The following is a 21,292-nucleotide window of genomic DNA, read 5'->3' as shown; positions in this document are numbered from 1 at the left end:
GACTGTAAGTTCCGTGAAGACAGAGGTGTTGTTGGATTTGTTTACTACCACATCCTAAACATCTGGTACACAGTAGGAGCCAGACTTTTTTTTCATTAACTTACAACGTATTACTTTCCCCAGGGGTACAGGTCTGTGATTCATCAGTCTTACACAATTCACAACACTTACCATAGCACATACCCTCCCCAATGTCTGTCCATCACCCAGCCACCCTCTCCTTCCCCCTCCCCCCAGCAACCCTCAGTTTGTTTCCTGAGATTAAGAGTCTCTTATGGTTTGTCTCCCTCTCTGGTTTCATCTTGTTTTATTTTTTCTTCCCTTCTCCTATGATCCTCTGTCTTGTTTCTCAAGTTCCTTATATCAGAGAGATCATATGATCGTTGTCTTTCTCTGACTGACTTATTTCACGTAGCAAATACCCTCTCGTTCCATTTGTGTCATTGCAAATGGCAAGATTTTTTTGATGCTGCATAATATTCCATTGTATATATATACCATATCTTCTTTATCCATTCATCTGTTGATGGACATCTAGGCTCTTTCCATAGTTTAGGAGCCAGATGTTTTTTAAGTGAATGAACGAAATGCCTCCACAGTTGATGGTGAGCTTTGAGCATCTGAGGACCATGTCTTGTCACAGTTGAATCCTCAGAGCCAACCACACAGGGCATGGTGTTTAGGAGACAGTAAATAAGTAAAGTTTGAAAAATGAGAGCTTGCTAAGAATGGGTGAGTGCAGGCACCCAATTTTTGCTGAATGGGCTCTTACTCTCTTCCTAATACATAGTTTGTGGCCTTTCCTGGGCAAGAGTTGTTCTAGTTGGGAGTGACTTATCCCTTGTGTATTGAGAGTTCCTCCCCTGGGGCTCCCTGTTGGCTCATCTTGTAAAGGACCTGTGCCTCTACCAAGTGGACCAAGACACTTACCTCACTGTGAGCCTTGGGCTGGGAATTAGTAGCCAAAAAAAGGTGGCTTAGAAAACCAGCTAATTTTACTACCTGGAAGTTTTGAGCTGGATTCTCTTTGGTGTAGTTTCATACTCTAGTAGTAAGGTTTTTATTTCTTTGTTTGCTCCTCTCCCTCATCTATTCCTCTGTCTTTAAAATAATTCATTTTGTTTGCAATAGTTATTTAGCTGCACCTTCACTAAGTACCTCTGCCAGTCCTTTTTCTCTTGCCTGCATGGTTTGGAAGGTCCAGTGTTGAGAGAGGAAATCTATTTGGAATTATAATATTGGCCCCACTTGTTGTTAGTAAACTTGCCTCTGGGGTAGTGGAAGTGTCTACCCAAAAACAAGGTCATTCTATCAACAGGTAGAAAAGATGCTTCTGGAGCAGATCTTGGATTCTAGTCATTAAAGGGAGGAAAAAAATCAAGAATAAAACAGTCTAATGTGGGGCGCCTGGGTGGCTCAGTGGGTTAAAGCCTCTGCCTTCGGCTCAGGTCATGATCCCAGGGTCCTGGGATCGAGCCCCACATCGGGCTCTCTGCTCAGCGGGGAGCCTGCTTCCTCCTCTCTCTCTCTCTCTCTCTCTCTGTCTGTCTGCCTGCCTCTCTGCCTACTTGTGATCTCTGTCTGTTAAATAAATAAATAAAATCTTTAAAACAAAAACAAAAACAAAAACAGTCTAATGTGATCCCCAGCTCATATCTTCCTTGAATCTCGTTACTGTCCATCCTTGAATCCTCCCAGATATCTAGCCAGCCAGCCAGCCAGCCATCTGCCTGTCTCTCCACCCACCCATCTATCTACCCATTTAAATACTACTCACATATGTTCATTGCAGGAAAAAAAAAAAAGAGAGAAAACCGTGGACAAGCCAAAAAATAAAAATAAAAAGTTACATATAATATAACAAATATAATATTATAGTTTATATCCTTTCAGAATTTATATTTGTAAATATATACAGATATAAAATAAATTTTTTAAATTTATTTGAGAGAGAGAGAGGTTGTGAGAGAGAGAGCACGAGCAGGGGGGAGAGGGAGAAGCGGGACCCCCACTGAGCAGGGAGCCAGACATGGGGCTTGATCCCAGAACCCTGAGATCATGACCCGAGCTGAAGGCAGACGCCTAAACAGCTGAGCCACCTGGGTGCCCCCAAAATAAATTTTTAATATAAATTCATCTTGTATATACACAGTTGATGTAATGTGTATACTTAAAAAAAATTGCTGTTCATTGCCCAGGAATGTTCTTCCCACCCCAACCTCTTTGCCTGTCTAACTCCTATTCATCTTTCATTACCACTGAAGCAGCACTTCCTCAGGTCGGCTTTCCCACGATCCCCTTGGATTAGGTTAAATTCTTTTGCTATTTACTCTTATGGTACTTCATGCTTGTCTTTAGTATTAGCGCTTGTCTCATTACTTCCTCAATATCTGATTGCTCTGGTCAGTCAGTTAAGAACTGTACCTGAACTCAGTGCTGTGTCCTCACTGCCTGGCTTGATCTTCCATGTAGTAGGTGCTCAATGAAGTTGGCTTAATTGAACCAGCAGTACATCTTCATGTCAGTGAAATCACATCTACATCATCATTTTAATGGTTTCATAAGATTCCATCATATATATCCTAATTGAAAATCCATTTCCTCTTTGATTAGAAAAGATAATTCTTTCTCATATTTTGCTATTTTAAGTGATACTATAATGGGTAACTTTGCCTCTTAATCTTATTTACCTTATGATTATATCCTAGCATAGATCACAAGAATAAGGGTGTACACATTTTGAAGACTTGTGAAACACATGCCAGAAATCTAGTTCTTAGAACAGTTGTACTAGCTTGTACTTCCATTGATAATATATGAGATGTGTGTATTTTTTCAGGCCCCTTGATTTTGCTTAAACCTTGATAAACATGGGGCGCCTGGGTGGCTCAGTGGGTTAAGCCGCTGCCTTCGGCTCAGGTCATGATCTCGGAGTCCTGGGATTGAGTCCCGCATCGGGCTCTCTGCTCGGCAGGGAGCCTGCTTCCTCCTGTCTCTCTGCCTGCCTCTCTGCCTGCTTGTGATCTCTCTCTGTCAAATAAATAAATAAAATCTTAAAAAAAAAAAAAAAAAACCTTGATAAACAGGTGCAAAAAAAGGTAACACTGTAAAATTTTGTTGATGATCAGGTTCATCTTCAAAATCCATAAATTTAGTCATGAAAAGGCCCAGCTGACTCTCGTTAAGCCCATTTCTATCAGCGTGTTTAAGGCCAAAATGAAAAGGAAATACTCGTGACATTCTTCTGACTTGAGTGGTGTGATTACGATCTTTTTACTCAGGCTTAACGTGTTTTTATTTTTTTGTCCTCTCAGTTCATATTGTCCAAGTGTTCCAGATATTAGCCCTGCTCCTTGACCATGTCCTGCCCAGGGTAATTTGGAATAAATGTGAAACAGGTCTGAGTGCTCACAGGAGGGTGTGGAGAGGGCTTGTGAGAAGATCTGGGGTGGGCCGTCACTCAAACAGTCCAGCACTCCTTCAGCACAGTCATTGGAGAGGCCAGCAATGCTGGGCTCTGCCCATCTTTGTCCTGTCAATATGGAATAATTTAGATGCCCCTGCTTCCTCCCTATGAAGCACCTCCATCCCCAGGGAAGCTAATTTACCCAAATAGCTGAGTCAGTTTTGGTCTTCTTTATTATGCCTTTTACTATGTGTCCTGTGTACTAGAATATTTTTTTCTCCATGTGAGTCCCTACATGTTGTCCAAATACATTAAAAACAACACCATCTTATAATGTTAAAGGAGCCAAGTTTTAAAGAATACATGGGCTCAGGGTATGAGCGCCCATCATCACTTGACCTGATGGAAGTGTGGAATTGTGGGCTCTTTGTGGTTCTCAGACATGTCTAGGTGCAAGGACCTAAGGTACATCCTGAGGATTTAAAGAAGTTTAACAGCTAGTCCTTAAGTCCAGGCCATCATCATCTTTCACCTAATTTCCTACCCCTTTGAACTAGTCGTTCTGCCTCCTATTTTGTTCCCTCACCTCCAGCCTGTTCTCTACGCTATAGCTATCATATCCAAAATATCAATTGATGTATCCCTTAGCTTCTTCAAATCTGTCAGCAGCTTTTTCTCGGCCTGAAGTCTGAACTCCTTGACATGGCTCATAAGGCCCTCCAGTGGTCTAGACCCTGCTTATACCTCCAGCCTTGTCTCCCCATTCCTCCCTTTGTATGCTGTGCTTCTGCCAGACTCAATTTCCTAGGGGCCTAGAACAGGTCATGTTCTTTCTTACCTCTCTTTGCCTGGAATAAGTATTCTTCCCTTATATTTACCTCTCTTCTGAATAGCTATGACTCCTTCTCCAGATCTCATTTTAGACCAGCGGTTCTTAAACATTATGAATCAATCTGATGAAAACAATGGACTCTGCCCCCCCAAAAAGCAAATATGGGCTCTTGTGTGCTCATCATTTTACATGTAGTTCAAGGTCCAGGAGTCCTTGCTTAAGAACCCTTTAAGCTGAGCCCTCTTTTCTAGTATTTAACATACTTCGTAATTGTTGGTTTATTTGTCTCTCTCCACTGGACTGAGCTCCATGAAGGTAGGGCTGTAACTTACTCATCGTGGTGTCCTCAGGCCTAGCACAGTGCTTAGCACACAGGGACTGTTTGATACATGTTTGTTGAATGAATGAACGAACAAACAAACAAAAGAATGAACAAATATCTGTCCTTGATCATGCTCATTTTGGAAGAACAGTACATGCAAGGTACAGATGACAAACTGACGTAAGGGGGCTAAAAAGATGTGCAAATAACAGACATTTTCTGAAAGTTCAGAAACTGAACTTTCTGGGCGGGGCCTCCTGGGAAAGACAGGAAGAGGGCTTTTGGATTAACCTTGAAGATGGAAGGACTTATAGGATTCATGTTTTGTTTTCTAGAAATATTTTGTCAGTATAGTGGAAGTGAGGAAAGGAACAAGAATCACCAAGACTTTGTTGACTTCTGCCCCTCAGGAATTGCTGGAGTCCAGGGAATTATAAAATATCAAGAGAAAGCCCCTTTTCTTCCTTCTTTTTTTTTTTTTTTTCTCCAACAAGTATTTTTTAAGTGTTTGTTATACGCCAAGGACTTTGTTAGGTGTCGAGGATATTTTGGCAAATAAGCTTGACAAGATCTCATTCCTCTTGGTTCTTGCTTGCCTAGACCTTATGTACTAAGTTGTCCTCAGAATTTGGACCAAAGCCTTGTTTGGGAATACTTTTATCAAGGTCATTAGTTAGGGTGAGGTTTATATTACACAGGGATTTATGAGAAATGAAATGCGGTCTATAGTTAGGCCAAGATGCAAATCCCAGCCCTTTCTCTCACAAGCTATATGCAAATACCTTTTGAAATTCCAGTTCTTTAATTTGTAAAATGGAAGTAATATCTACCTCCTGGAGTTTTTACAAGGATCAAGTGAAATAATGTGTGTAAACCCTTCGCAGAGGTCCTGGCACACAGTAGTAGCTATTACTGCTACCATTTTCAGAGTCTGTTTAAGCCGAAGCCTTAGTTTGGTGCAGTAACTTCTGCTGGTCTATAAGAAATAATTAAGATTGGATTAATACTTAAGATTGATACTTAAGATTAATACTTAAGATTGGATTTGACAAGTCTGCTTGACTTAAACAGGTTTCCACTTTCCTATAAGGGATCTTTATTAAAACAGATTTTGTTTTTGAGGCCATGGTCTTTCTTTCACATGTATTTTCCCCCTTGCTTATTGAAGTCTAGAAACTTCAAAGTCATGTTAAAGAAGCAGGAAAAAAAATGCCTCGAAGTTCCATCCTCTGTAAGACTGTGTCTTAATGTTTGCTGTACATTTGACTAATAGGAATGATCTTTCATCCCCCAGAAAAATAAAACTTTTGCCCATATATACTAATATTTTCATATAATTTCAGGAGTTCCCACTTATTTATGCCAAAGTCACAAAATTAATTAACTAATATGACTCCCAAGTACAGATCCACAGAGAGAAAACAATCAAGCAGGGCTCCGTTTTCCCACTCACATAAGAGCTTCTGAATCTCTTGGTTCTCGTGTTCAGGTGGTTCTTTTTTCAGTCTTTTTTTCTAAGGCCCAAGTTCTTAACCAAAGAATTGACTTACTATAATTATCGCTTGCATTAAAATTGTCAACTGGATTCTTATGGATAAACTTCTTAATAGCTGTTTAGAGAGATGAGTTGAACTTCTGATTTCCTTGGGTGTGTGTTTTTATTTATGTGTCTTGGAGTAAACTCAAGAGGGGGATTGTGAGCTCCTATCTAATGGGTGCAGTAGAAATCCACTGTCCTTTCCTGTTTCCTCTTAGCCTCTTTGTGCTGCCTCAGGGCCCTTTGTCCTGAGACCTTTTCACTGGCTTCTACCAGCAATCAGAGAGAAGACAGAAAAGAGCGGAGGGTTTCTGGTCTACCCGATCTGGCAGTGGAGGGAGTGGATAGGAGTCAGAGTAGGTTTTTCTCCCTTTCCTCCCTGTTGCAGACTCATTCACATCTCTAACTGTGTCAGGGTGGGAATTATGGATTGGTGGAAGAATCATGGTCCTCCTGTGCAGCTTGGAGGTGGGCGTCTGCAGCCCACACACTGTACTGTACTTTATTTTCTTGGCTCCATTGCACAAATTCCATAGAGAGAAAACAACTACCCAGGCTCTGTTTTCATACTCATATAAGGGCTTCTGAATTCCTGTTTCTTGCAGTCAAGTTGCCCTTTATTTCAGTCTGCAAAGACACATGTCGAGCCTGTCTCTTCCTTCTGAAATCAGCAGTGTTTGTTGAATGAGCCTGGCTAGAGATAAATCCATGTGCTGTCTAGAGAGCACAGGCTGAGCTAAGGGCCCTCAGGACTGCACATGTGCCACGGCTGCCCCAGTTTACAGGCTGTGTCCTTCCTTTGTTGGATTATTATCAGGGCCTCCCAACTGTTTTCCCTGCCTCTGATCCAACTTCCACCATATATCCAAAATTTCATTCAGAAATACCCATTTGTTGATGTCATTCCCCTATTTATCACCTTTCAGTGGTGCTACACTGAAGATAAAGTCCAACCTCATTTGCATGGCTTACAGGATCTGCAAGGCCTGGCCCCTGGCTACCTCTCCAGCTTCCTCTCACTGTCACCTTGGACCACCCTCTCACTGTTCCCCAATTTTATCCTTTGGCACTTTCTTGCCTTTATACCTAATATTCCTGCCTCCAGCTCATGCTCCCTCATCTTTGCTGCCTGTGGAAATACCCAGCTTCACTGAGACCTCCTATTAGGGTGGCTTCCCAGGGTTGGCTGCTCCATCTTCTGCCTTCGTGGGATTTAGTAGAAAGTAGTGAGAATGAGTGTGGGTTCTAGGGTCCTCCCTGGTTTCAGTCCCAGCCTGGCCCCCTCCTAGATGTGTGACTGTGGGCAAAATGAATACCCTCCTGTGCCTCAGTTTCTTCATCTATAAAATGGGAGATAATATTAATGAAACTCACAAGTGGTGGTCGTGAAGACTGAAAAAGGCACCACTTTCAAATGCTTAGCATAGTGCTTAGTCACAGCACTCAGTAAATGTTACTTTGTTTTGTTATACTGGTACTTTGTATATATCTCTATTAAGCTCCTATCATCTCATATATTTCTATGTATCTGCAGTGCTAGACCATGTGCTCCTTGAGGACAGGCACATCTCTTATTTTACTTTCCTGGCCCTGTGTATATAAGCTTACAAGAGATGCTGCTTGAGTTACTGCACACAGATGTGCTTCAAATGGAAATATGCGGCAGATTGAGTGGGGAATGCTTCAGACTGGTTTGCAGATGATTATAGACCCAAAGTTGGTGTGACCCAGATGTCAGCTGTTTGAAGACTCTTCCATGCCCGAATCCCTTCTGCAGCCTCCTGGTGCTTTAATGTTGCTAAGACAGGGCAACTTTCCCTGTGAAAGTTAAGCACCAAGTTTGTGTCCGTTTGGTTTTGTTTTGGACTGTAGGTGACATGTCTGAGAGTAAAGCCAAGAAGATAGAAATCAAGGACGTGGATGGGAGGACACTGAATAAGCTGATCGACTACATCTATACGGCGGAAATTGAGGTGACTGAAGAGAACGTCCAGGTAAACTCAAACTCAGTCTTAGCTCATAGCTCATCACGCCCTCGGGTCACTGTCTTATAGCCACATTTCACTGAACCCTCACAACAACTCATTGGGTAGCTGGAGAGGACACTAAATCTCCAGAGAGGTTAGGTGACTTGCCCTGTGTCACATGGCATGTGAGTGGGTGACCGACCCTCAGAGCCACACCTGCCTGACTGTGGCACCCATGTCCTACACTGCAAAGCCACGATACCTGTGAAGGAGCTTGGGCCCCGAGCACAAAGTCTTTATATCATGTTGGTTCCAACTCTGGGTGAAGGAAGAACTCAAAGCATGGGTGACCCCACTTCTCCCCAGTCATCATCTCATTGCAGAGATTTTCAGTATGGATGGTGAGGTTGTTAAACATTTTTCCTGTTTCAACATGAGTCAGCTGAGTTTCTCTGAGTGCTCAGGGTCAGCAGTGGAGGTGCAAGCCCCCAAGTCTGAGCTTCAGCAGGGGTGTGTGTCTGTGAAGCATGTGCCTTTTCCTCCATTTGTGGCCCTGCCCTCATCCTTGGCCATTTAGAGCCTTGAAAAGAGGAGCCAGGGAAGACATGACTTCACCCAAAGATGTGCGTCTTTACCGTGGGGACATGACACAGCATGGACCTGCTTCAGTAGGGGAGATGGTTGAGGGTATGGCCCGCTATGGAGGCCTTCAAAGGCCAGGGCTAAACCCAGACCCAGGACAGACTATTTCTTGTCAGGGCCTTACTATTTCAGTGAAGTGCTGGAAGTTGCAGGTGATACAAAGGATTTTTCTTTTATCTTCTTTTAAAAATTCCACCCGATTTATTGTGAGGCACATACCTCTCCAGTGACCAAAATACCTCTTCCCCTTCTCCAGAACACCACTTCCTTTACCAGGATAAGGTATTTGGGTAGCTAAGTTGGTCCTCATTCACTCATCGAATTCAACCCAAGTGTTTGAGTGCCAGTTATATACTGGCTACTTTGTGGGGCACAGTGATTGTGACAGGAGCTGTGGCGACTCCATCGCCTGCTGTCATGCAGTTTGTGGTCTAGAGGTGAAGACACATGCTCGTCACATAAGCACACAGGAAGTGTCTGTGCTTTACAGTTGTGCACACTATCTCCCAAAAGAGCCCTTTCCAGATCCTCTCATCCATCCCCCCCTGCTTCGATGAGGGGACTCAGTCTGGATGGATGAGAGGATCTGGAAAGGGCTCTTTTGGGAGATAGGATTTAAGCTGTGGCCAGCACAGGTCGGGGAGTTAGCTTGGTGTGCTGCAGAGTACCGTGAGGGTGAAGGGTACATGATGCAGGCAGGTGGGGGGTGGGGTGGGAGGTGCCCTGCATTCCGTCCTGCAGAGCCTGCCTCTGGATAGAGCCTGCCTTTGTCTCTGGCCTCTGGACTTGGATTATTCAGTGATCTAATCTAACAATCCCTTGCTCTTTTAAAAATGGAGTTATATTTTATACACTGTAAAACACATAGCCTGCCCCTTTTGTTTCTGGTCTTTTTCATCCAGAATGGAGTGGGCAGCAGAGTACTCACATCTCAGGTCTAGTAGCAGAATTGAAACAGTGGGATAACTTTTGGGCACTAACAGTGAGTGCAGAGTAATTTGGTATGAAATGATTATAGTATGTGTGTTGAAGAAACATGTTAAATAGATGATGGTTATACCATCGCCATCACATTCATGTTCACTTTGATACTTTAAAAAAGTGGTGTAAATATTGAAATTTACAAGATCCAAAAAAAATTACATCTTTTGCAACTATGAAAAGTGCTAGATGTCAACCTAAAAATATGCAGGGGGTAGAAAATTTTTTAAAATCTTGCATTAGGTTCTAATCTATAACTTTAAACAGAGATTTATTTATTTAGAGAGCAGGGGAGAAGGGCAGAAGGAGAGAGTGTTTTAAGCAGACTTTGCACTGAGTACAGAGCCCGATGTGCGGCTTGAGCTCATGACCCTGAGGTCACAACCTGAGCCAAAGAGCCTGGTGCTCAACCAGCTGCACCATCTAGGCGCCCCTAATCAATAACTATTAATCCTATAGTGTCGTAGGCAGAGTAATGACCCCCCTCCTAATGTTCATGTCTTAATTTCTGGAACCTGTGAATATGTTAGGTTAACTGTCAAAGAGGAATTAACCTTGCAGATGGAATTAATGTTGCTGATCAGCAGAACATGGGATGGGGAGATTACCTCAGATTATTGGGGGAGGTATAGTCACAGTGGCTTGCTAAAGTGGAAGGGGGAGGGGAATAAGGAGAACCAGAGAGATGTGACCCAGCACAGGCTCAATTTGATGTTTCCATCTCTGAAGACAGGGGAGCCATGAACCAAGGAATGTGGGTGGACTCTAGAAGCAAGAAAAGCAAGGAAACATATTCTCCCTTAGAGCCTTCAGAAGGAACACAGCCCTGTTGACGCCTTTCAGTCCAGGGAGACCCGTTTGGGACTTATGACTTCCAGAAGTTCCAGAAAGTGAATTTAGCCACTAAGACAAAACCAATATCCACCCTCTCCTCCCCTGCAAAAAAACCCCACAATGCTGTAGGTGAGGTTGTAGATTCTGTGACTGGAACCAGCTTTTTCTTCCCCTTTTAGCATGTATTTGCCTATTTACTGAGTAGTACCTCCCCCCACCCTGCCCCCGTAAAGTGCAAAGTGTTTACAAACTTGAATAATTAGAAGATGTTCCACTCTGGATCCTCATTGCCTGGCTGAGTGTTGGTCTTTGCAGCTTCGGTCTAACAGTGGTAGTGTGTACAACTCTGTGTTCTTAAGGCAGGAGCAGCAGATAGACTCCCCAGAGGACTGTGTAGAACCAGGCTTCACCATTGCTTCCTGTAAAGCTACTTTACAGGGGGAGGGCAGGGGGCCAGCGTGAAGATGTGCAGGTTCAAAGGAGGAAGTAGAAGTAGTGGGGAGGCAGGAGTTGAGTGCAGATGGAGGCCTGACCCCACGCCTTGGCCTCCCTACTGATGCGCAGAGTGCTCTTACTCTAGCCTCGTCTCCCTACAGGGTGTCGTTTCCCCAGCAAAGTGAGGCCATGGGTTTCCACGAGCTCTGGCCAGGGGAGACTCTTACTGGGTCAGCCTCTGATTTGTGTTCCCTCCCTTTTACCACAGCCTCTCTGACACCCTTACCAATAGCTTGCCTCAAGGATCAGTTTTCTTTCTTTCTTTTTTTTTTTTTTAAAGATTTTATTTGTTTATTTATTTGACAGAGAGAGCGAGCACAGGCAGATAGAGTGGCAGGCAGAGGCAGAGGGAGAAGCAGGCTCCCTGCTGAGCAAGGAGCCCGATGTGGGACTCGATCCCAGGACGCTGGGATCATGACCTGAGCCGAAGGCAGCTGCTTAACCAACTGAGCCACCCAGGCGTCCCAAGGATCAGTTTTCTTTTCTTTTCTTTTTTTTTTTTTTAAAAGCCTTTCTTTTTTTTTAAATTTATTTGACAGACAGAGATCACAAGTAGGCAGAGAGGCAGACAGATAGAAAGAGAGGGGGAAGCAGGCTCCCTGCAGAGCACAGAGCCCGATGTGGGGCTCGATCCCAGGACACTGGGACCATGACCTGAGCCGAAGGCAGAGGCTTTAACCCACTGAGCCACCCAGGTGCCCCAGGATCAGTTTTCTTAATTGTACCCATTCTGTGGGGTGGTCACAAGTCAGACTGTCTGCCTTCAAATACTGGCTCCAGCATTTTCTAGCTGTGAGACACCAAGCAAGTTACTTAACCTTTCTGTGCCTCAGTGTCTTCATCTGAATATGGGCATAATATTAGCACACAATCTCAGAGGGTTGGTGTGAGGATTAAATACATTAATATTGGTAAAAGCCTTAGAACATTGCTCCCCTGTGCCAGCAGAGGTACGGACACTGTGAGCACACAGACCCTGACACCAAGGAGCACGTGATCTTAGCCTGGAGACAGATGGCTAAGCACCTGGGTCCTCCCCGCTGTGGTAGGGCCAGTTTGGAGGTACCCAGGACGCAGAGAATGGCCCTCACTGCCTTGATGAGGCTCATCAGGGGGCCAGCCTCCCTGAAGAGGTGTTGTGTGGACCCCATCTTGGAGGAAGACCCTGAGGTCAGGCTTTCCTCCTCGGCTCCCATGTCTGTGCGGCCCTTGGTGTTGTGAGTGAGTCCCTGAGGGGCTGGCTGCGTACAAAACTTAAAAGGTTGAGAGGAGCCAGTCGGGATGAGATCGTGGCTGCTGCTTCATGCTGTGCTGTATCTGCCCAGGCATTTGCACCATGGAGGTGGGCATGGGGCCACCTGGGCTCCCCTGAAAGCCTGAGAAACAGGCCTTGGTTAAATGGCTCGCAGAGCTCCACCCTTAATTCCTTCCCAGCCCACCCTTTCCCTGGAGAGACTGCATTGCCTTTCCATGGTGGAGGTAACTGCCGTCAGAATTGGCGCTTAGTGAAACTGGTTGTAAGGCAAGCCAGCTCAGGTCACTTCATGTGCTTTATTTCACCCAATTTCATCACCACCAAACAAGTACTCTAATACGGTCCTCCTTTGATAGCTGAAGAAGCTAACACTCGGGGGTGGTTAAATAGGTAGTGGCATTGGGGTTTGAACCCTGCTCTCCCTGCCTCACTGTACTCTGTTGTGGTGACCTTGAGTTTCTGGTTAAATGAAGGATCAGCATCTTGACTCCAGCTCACGATAATCAATAATAGTAAACACTGATTTCACTGAGCCCTCCCTGTGCACCAGGTACTCTGTTGCCTGCTTTCAATGTATTATCTCATTTGATTCTTGGAACAAGCCTTAAAGGCAGTACCATTAGGGTCTTTACTTTACTGTGGAGGAGGCAGAGCACAGAAAGGTTGATTTGCCTTTAGTCACATGGCTGCTAAGTGGAGAAGTCAAGATTCCAAGGGACACTTTTTACCCCAGTAGTGCTAGTTTGCTAGCTTTCCTGCTCATCTGCGTACCACTCTCCCCCTCCCTCCTTCTTCCCTCCTTCTCTCTCTCAGTCTCTCTCTCTTTTCCCTCCCCACTTTCTTTCTCTCTCTTTTTTTTAACATTAAAAAAATATTTTTATTTAACAATGTTTTTGTGCCAGGCCTTACACCTGAGGTTGGCAGAAATGAACCCACTGTGTGGCTGAGACCTTTGGCCTGTCACCTGGCCCTCTGCTAGGTGGTCTCCCTCCCTCTAGGCATGGCCCTGCCTCCCTGAAATTCCAGGAGTCTGAGGCAGGGCATTTCCTTTTGTTTTTGTAAGAGGAAGCAAACTCAGTGACGGGATATCCTTTGCTGTGTTTTCATGTTATCTGAGGGAGAGAAAAAAACAAAACGGCCTGCTGGTGGAAAATGGAGGGGAGGACATTTGCAAGCTAGAGGGAAACCTGTCAGCTCCTGCTGAGGGCCATTCTAGAGCCTGTTTTCCCAGAACTAAAATGTTGGGGTGGTAAGAGGCAATCCGAAGGCTTTTGGACCTCGAGTCTTCTTGTGTCTCCATGGTGGTTCCAGCCAGCAGCTCCTCCGGTGTTGGCCCCTCCTTCCAGGGACCAAGCGGTACTACCCCTGTGAGCCCACCAAGATGAGGACCTGAGCTTGGCCTCTTGCTCACGGCCCGTTGTTGCTGCCCCTCAAGGGAGTGGAGGTGCACTCGAGATAAGAGAAGAGGAAATCCTCTGAAAGCCCTTGTTGATGTGGGAGAGGGAAGCGAGGACAGCCACCTTATGGATATTTTGCAGTCTTTTCTTTCACAGCCTCTGGGGATTTGTGTCTGTTGGCATCGTGTGCAGCCCCCAGAACCCCAGCAGATGGGGGCCCCAGTTTATCCCTGAGATGCAGAGTTGGAGCAGTGATAAATCTTCCAGCCTCCAAACCTTGCCCTCAGCTTTCTGACTTACTTTACTTTTCTTCATGCCTGCCTGTATGAAGCAAGTAGTGGGAAGAAAAGGCCCTTTGAGTCATAGCTAATCACAGTGTAAGATCAAAGAGAGGGAAGGCGCAATTAGAGAAACCACAAGCCCCATTCACTTGAGGAAGTCATCTTGGGAATGCTTTTGGGCAGGAGTGGACCTAAACAGGATGGTGGGTGGGAGGATGTTGTGGAAAGGTGGAAAACCTTATAATTTTTGCCCACTTAGTGTGTTTTGTGAACAGTAGGGGAAAGCCATGTGGGTAGCTCTATCCAGGGAGGTTTTATTTATTTATTTATTTATTTTTTAAGTTTTTTTTTTTTTTAAAGATTTTATTTATTTATTTGTCAGAGAGAGAGAGGGAGAGAGAGCGAGCACAGGCAGACAGAATGGCAGGCAGAGGCAGAGGGAGAAGCAGGCTCCCTGCTGAGCAAGGAGCCCAACGTGGGACTCGATCCCAGGACACTGGGATCATGACCTGAGCCGAAGGCAGCTGCTTAACCAACTGAGCCACCCAGGTGTCCCTTTATTTATTTATTTTTAAAGATTTTATTTATTTATTTGACAGACAAAGATCACAAGTAGGCAGAGAGGCAGGCAGAGAGAAAGAGGAGGAAGCAGGCTCCCTGCTGAGCAGAGAGCCCGATGTGGAGCTCGATGTGGAGCTCGATCCCAGGACCCTGAGTTCATGACCTGAGCTGAAGGCAGAGGCTTTAACCCACTGAGCCACCCAAGTGCCCCTCCAGGGAGGTTTTAAAAACTGAAAGGATAACCTGAGGAATATGTTCAGGAAGTATTTATTATTTAATTTCTTTGGACGATTGTCACAAGTTTGAGAATTTAAGCACCAAACCCTGCCACTGCCTTTGGTGGGGGAGGGAGAGGCGTGTGTCCCAGGCAGGCTGTCATGGTGACTTGCCTGGAAATGCAATGTGGGGGCGGACTGGACTTGCAGAAATCCTCCCTTTTGGGGCTCAAAGGGCTGCTGTCCCCTTCCTGCTTCTTCTCAGCCTGACCCTTTTGGGGCTTGTCCCACCACTGAGTATGGTGTGTGCTGGACAGTATTTGATTATTCCTCTCCACCTGGGGTTCCTAGGGTAACTGGTTAGAAGTTCCTGGCCCCGAGTGTGATCAGCTGCCCCAGTTTGCCTAGGATTGTGGAGTCTCCTGGGACAGAGAACTTTCAGTGCTGAAACTTTCAAAGTTTCAGCAGACCAGGATGATTGGTCAACCTGTGGCCCCAACTGTAGAATTTGTAGCTAGTGCTGGTCCAGGGGGTATCGTAGAGGTCATTTGGGGATTTGAAGCATAGCTTTCCATTCCTGCTATGTGTTCAGCAAGGATTGTTAATGGTTGTCTACTTAACTAGCAGGCCGAGACTAATCTGGTCGTAGAATCTGTTTGGCTAGGCTGAGCAAGTTCCCAGGTTAATTGAGGTTCTCAGTTTATGGCTGCTTAGTGGGGATGGAGCTCAGGTGGTCAGATGTGGAGCTACCTTATGGCCTAAAACTCCCAAGAGTGGTGCTTTTATCTTTCTCCTTCGGAATGAACCAGTGGCTCAAAAAATACTAAGGATATGATGTTAATTTACTGTTGGGGACTTAAGAGAGTAGAAGAGAAGGGAGAGGAGCATGCTTTCTTTAACTTCCTGGAATTCAGCTATGTGAGGGAGGAAGTTAAGCTCCTAGGAAGGAAAACCTTGCCTAGTGGAGAGTAGGCACTTAGCTTGGGAGTAGGACCATGGGTGGTGGAGGCTCTTGGTGGTTTCTGCAGGTGGGCAGGGATGAGGAAAGGTGACCAGCTACCCATGTTTTAGCACTGAAAGCCCTGTCTCCTAGGTCCCAAGAAAACTTGGCTGCTTACTGTAGTTGAAGGACAAGGCCCAAGAATCAGCAATGAGCCAGGGTTTTTGGCTTTTTTGCATGGAGGAATTCAAATATGTTTTGGGAGAAAGTCAGGGTCTAGGATTTAAATTGCTTAAAAAAAAAAAAAAAAAAAGAATAGTGCCCTGGATTAAGAAAACAAATGCATCATTAGCCCATGTCTTCCTGGGCAAGCCCTTGTGGATGAGAACAGCTGAAGTTTAGTTGACTCAGACACTCTCTCTGAGAGCCAGGGGAGCAGCTGAGAGCAAAGGCCTGGGATGCGGGTGTTATTTTGGGGTAAAATGGATGCTGGGGACCCCTGAGATAAGCAACCTCAAATGGAACTATAATGCTTGGTGATTTTTTTTTTTTCTTTTGTGAAAGTCACTCTCAGACCGTCTACCCTTTCCCTAGGGCAAGGGTGATGGCAAGCAGAGCTGGGGGTCTAGTAGACTGTGCCATTTCTTCTGGATTTTTGATCCAAGGGGCAGGCTTTGGCAGCTGTGGGAAAGTCCTCAGGAAACTAGAGTGCAGTTGGCGGTCTGAGCACCCCTCTGACCTGCTCAAGCCAGTCTTCCCTGGCCTTTAGGAAAAACACCTGCGCAGGAACTATTTCTGTTTTCCAAGATACAGTGTAAATACCCATGTGTTCTATGACCTTTTAAAGGAAACTTCTCTCTGCTTTCTGTGAGAATGTACCCAGAGATGTTCTTTACCATGTATCTGTTGGATGGGAGTATACAGTGTGATTGTGTGAGTCTCAAAGGATTTGGGGGTCACTCTTTTTATCCAGTAGATTGTAAGCTCCGTAAGAACCGGGGTCTGGCTTTTACTGCACTTACCACTAAACCCCATAGCCTAGACCAGTACCTGACATACAAATGCTTAGTAATTAAGTGGTGGAGGCAGTAGTGAGCAATTTACTAAGCACCCAAGGGAAAAAGTCTGTAGGGAAGTGCTTCTCAAACTTGGATGTACGTTAAAAACACCTGGGGAGCTTTAGAAACATCTCACTGCCAGGCCGCACCTCATACCTCTGAAGTATGAATCTTTGGGGCTGAGACCCAGGCATCAATATCTTATTTCAAAGATTTTATTTATTTATTTGGGAAAGTGAGAGAGAGAGATCTTGAGAGAACGAGTAGGGTGGGGGTGCAGAGGGAGAAGCAGAGTCCCTGCAGAGCAGGGAGCCCGATGCAGGACTCGATCCCAGGACCCTGAGATCATGCCCTGAGGTGAAGGCAGACACTGAACCGGCTGAGCCACCCTGGCGCCCCTCGTAGTTTAAAAATTCTCCAGGTGATTCAGTGTGTAGCCAGGTAGGAGAGCCAATCTATCTTGGTCAGCTTGGGCTGCCATAACAGAATGGGTGGCTTAAACAACAGAAATTTGTTTTTCTCCTGGTTTTGAACATTTGAAGTCTGAGATCAAAGTTCTAGTTGATTCAGTTGCTGGTGAGACTCCTCCTGGCTTTCAGAAGGTTGCTGTCTCCCTGTGTCCTTACACTGTAGAAGAGAGAGCTCTGGTGTCTCTTTCTCTTCTTGTGAGGACCCCATCTTGATGACTTCATTTAATCTTTATCACCTCTTCATAGGTCCTATCTCCAGATACAGTCATGTTGGGGTTCAGGTTTCAACATACACACCTGGGGGAGGAGGGCACAAACATTCCGTCCATAACGGGCCTGTTACTCAGAGTTTGGTTCTTGGGCCAGCAGCTGCAAGCAGCATCTGGCTGTTCGTTAGAAATGCAGGCTCCCAGGCCACACCCTAGACGTCTTGAATCAGAATTTTAATAAGATCCCCCGAGATTTCATATATACATGAGTGATGGGGAGGTACTGCTGTGGAATGTAGGGATACAGAGACTCTGCTGGTGCTTAGGGCTGTGAAGTGAAGAGTCGTGGGAAATAAAGGTCGGCTGCTCCGGAGGAGGTTTGGACTTCGTTGGACAGGCAGGGGAGGGCCATGCAAGGACCTTGAGTGAGGGGCTGCTGTGATCAGAACAGTGCTTTGGGGAGATGAGGGCCTGCTGGAGGGGATCTGGTGTCTCAGCATGTCACCTTCTCCTGCAGGTGCTGCTCCCAGCGGCCAGCTTGCTGCAGCTCATGGACGTCCGGCAGAACTGCTGTGACTTCCTGCAGTCTCAGCTGCATCCCACCAACTGCTTGGGCATCCGAGCGTTTGCAGACGTGCACACCTGCACTGACCTTCTGCAGCAGGCCAACGCTTACGCAGGTAACCGCGAGCCGGGTGCCCCCCCCCCCCCCCCCCCGCCAAAATTTGTGGATTTAAGCACCCGGTCTGCAGTGGACTCCTTAGTTGTGGTGAGAAGTGCACTCTCCTGGGAAGCAGTTGTAACTGAGTCAGGGAGTCAAGACATGTGGAAGGATAGAAGAGAGAAGCGTCGCGGTCCTCGCCAAGTGGAATGGGATTAATTGCCAGATGGTACAGGCAGTCATTTTCACGGGGGAAGAGGAAAGACATCTGAGAAGACTTTGGGGGAGGGAGGAGTCATTTGAGCTAGGTCTTAAAATAAATCTTTGTTGTTGTTGTTTAAGAAAATTTCTTTTTTGATCCAAATGTTCTATGGGTACGATTTTAGAAGTCAAATACTACCGCACGTCTTCTAAAGGGAAGCCAGAGGCTCCGGCTCTGCCTTTCCACAGCTGGTCTTCTTCTGGAGGTCTACTCACCCTCCTCCAGTTCTGAAGGAATTAAAGTGCAGGTTCTGATTCCATAAAAAGCTCCTTTGTCTACTCTTTCCCTCTATTTATCTAAATAAAATGTTTGTATCACTGCTTCGGATGTATTCGTTGAAAATAGATCTGTTGACTTTTCACAGAAGTACAAGATTGAGCCTTCACAGACTTTCCCTCATGGATACGTGCTTTTCCCCACTTTATTCTCGTAGTACCATTTCTACAGCTGACCTGAGTTATAGATTATAATTAGTTTTTTTTTAATCAGAAAGGCAGTTAACTAGCACCCTTTTCCAGGCTGGAATTTTATTCGGTCCATAATCTTATTCAATTTGTAATCTCACAGACATTAGAGAACATCTAAAGAGTGCTGATTAATAGGAAATTAAGGGTAGCAGAGTTGGTACTAGGCATAGGCTATGAGATCACATTGTTCTCCTTATTTGGGGAGTACATTTATTCAACAGTGGCTTGAATGCCTACTGCTAGACCATTTTTAGGTGCTGGACAAATCTTGGAAAACTGAACAATTGAAGTGTCTGCTCTCATGAAAAAGAAATTGCCCTTTTCTTTTTTATAGTGAGCATTCCTACCACTAATTCTTAAAAGGCAGATGTTTGTAAGAATTGAACAGTAACTGTTCATCAGATAATGTGCTGATTCCAGTTTGTTCCTCTGCTAAAGCTTGTTATCCTCTTGTTTTTTTTAAGTTTAAATTCAATTAGCCAACATAAAATACATCATTAGTTTTTGGTGTAGTGTTCAATGATTCATTAGTTGTGTATAACACCCAGTGCTCATCACATTGTGTGCCCTTCTTAATGCCTGTCATTCAGCTGCCCCATCCCCCACCCACCTCCTTCTCCGCAACACTCATTTTGTTTCCTGGAGTCAAGAGTCTCTCACGGTTTGGCTCCCTCTCTGATTTCTTCCCATTCAGTTTCCCCTCCTATCCCTTATGGCCCTCTGTACTATTCCTTATGTTCCACATATGAGTGAAACCATATGGTAATTGTCTTCTATGCTTGACTTATTTCACTCAGTGTAGTTGCCTACAGTCCCATCCATGTTGATACAAAAGTTGAGTATTCATCCTTTCTGATGGCTGAGTAATATTCTGTTGTATAAATGAATGTATCTTCTTTATCCATTCATCTGTTAAAGGACATCTCGGCTCCTTCCATAGTTTGACTGTTGTGGCTCTTTATGCTTCTATGAACATTGGGGTGAGTGTTTCCTTTCTTTGCACTACATCTGTATCTTTAGGGTAAATACCCATTAGTGCTATTGCTGGGTCATAGGGAAGCTCTATTTTTAACTTCCTGAGGCACCTCCATACTGTTTTCTTTTTTTTCTTTCTTTTTTTTTTATTAACATATAATGTTTATTAGCCCCAGGGGTACAGGTGTGTGAATCACCAGGTTTACACACTTCACAGCACTCACCATAGCATATACCTTCCCCAATGTCCATAACCCAACCACCCTGTCCCTCCGTACTCTTTTCCAGAGTGGCTGCACCAGCTTGCATTCCCACCAACAGTGTAAGAGGGTTCCCCATTCTCCACATCCTCTCCAACACTTGTTGTTCCCTGTGTTGTTAATTTTAGCCATTCTGACTGGTGTAAGGTGGTATCTCATTGTGGTTTTGATTTGGATTTCCCTGATGTCATCCTCTTGTTTTAATGGGGTTTTGGGAGGGAGTGTAGAGATGGACATGAATGCTCAGTCCACCATGTTTAGCTGGAAAGAAATCTTCATTTTTCAAAAAGATTTTATTTATCTTACAGCATGAGTTGGGGTGGGGAGGAAGAGAATCTCTGGTAGACTCCACATGAAGTGCAGAGCCCAATGCAGGTCTTTTTTAAATTATTTTTTATTTTTTAATTTTATTTTAAAAATTTTTTAAAAAGATTTTATTTATATATTTTCAGAGAAAGATCACAAGTAGGCAGAGAGGCAGGCAGAGAGAGAGAGAGAGAGAGAGAAGCAGGCTCCCCGCCGAGCAAAGAGCCCGAGATGGGGCTCAATCCCAGAACCCTGAGACCACGACCAGAGCTGAAGGCAGTGGCTTAACCCACCGAGCCACCCAGGTGCTCCCCAGTGCAGGTCTTGATCCCACATCCCTGAGATCGGACCTGAGCCAAAACCAAGAGTCGGATGCTTAACCAACTGAGCCACCCAGGCACCCCAGAAATCTTCACTGATATTTATTTCGACTTGAGGACAAAGAAAGACCATGAGTGACTCAGGTAATTTTAAACAGTAAGTTCAGGCTTGACTCCCTCCTTCCCTTCCAGTAAAGCATCTCATTCTTCCCTTTGGCCATACAAATACCGTCAATCCTCTGTTTTGTGTCTCCTGTCCAGCCCACGTCTGGATATTAGCCGAAGGCCCGCTGGGTGTCCACCTGCCAGCTCCCTGTGCTGTGTTGGCCCCTTAGTCCACAAGGCACTGAGCATGTGCTCTATTTCTTAGAATCCTTGTGTTCCTTTATCAACCCCCAGACCCCTCATAGACCTCATATGAGAGCCCTCATAGACTCTCATTTTGCCCTGAATTCTGTTTTGGATTCAAATGGGGCCAGTTGTTAAGATGATGATTTTTGTGAAGGACGTTCCCCAGTTGTCCCAATTCTGAATTCTGATGGCTCTTCAGACTCTGAACCTTGACTCTCTTGATTCTCTGCTGTCCCTTCTCTGCCTTCTTTCATGTTCCTGTCTCTCACTTTTTACTACTTTTTCCTC

At 45.1% G+C, this 21,292-nt stretch overlaps 1 protein-coding gene across 9 annotated transcripts in view; it reads left to right on the top strand.

The window, feature by feature from the left end:
- The window catches only part of KLHL3 (kelch like family member 3), a 302,089-nt gene that overhangs the window by 215,160 nt on the left and 65,637 nt on the right, over nt 1-21,292 (top strand). For all 9 annotated transcript variants that reach the window (XM_047729680.1, XM_047729681.1, XM_047729682.1 and 6 more), the window contains 2 exons: nt 7,970-8,091; nt 17,920-18,082. In XM_047729680.1, coding sequence (XP_047585636.1) covers nt 7,970-8,091; nt 17,920-18,082 — 285 coding nt within the window. The remainder of the gene's footprint in view (nt 1-7,969; nt 8,092-17,919; nt 18,083-21,292) is intronic.

The sequence above is a fragment of the Lutra lutra genome, chromosome 5, assembly GCF_902655055.1.
Source record: "Lutra lutra chromosome 5, mLutLut1.2, whole genome shotgun sequence".
NCBI classification, from domain to species: Eukaryota; Metazoa; Chordata; class Mammalia; order Carnivora; family Mustelidae; genus Lutra; species Lutra lutra.
The sequence above is the reverse complement of the archived record's forward strand: the minus strand, read 5'-3'. Positions and strand labels throughout refer to the sequence as shown.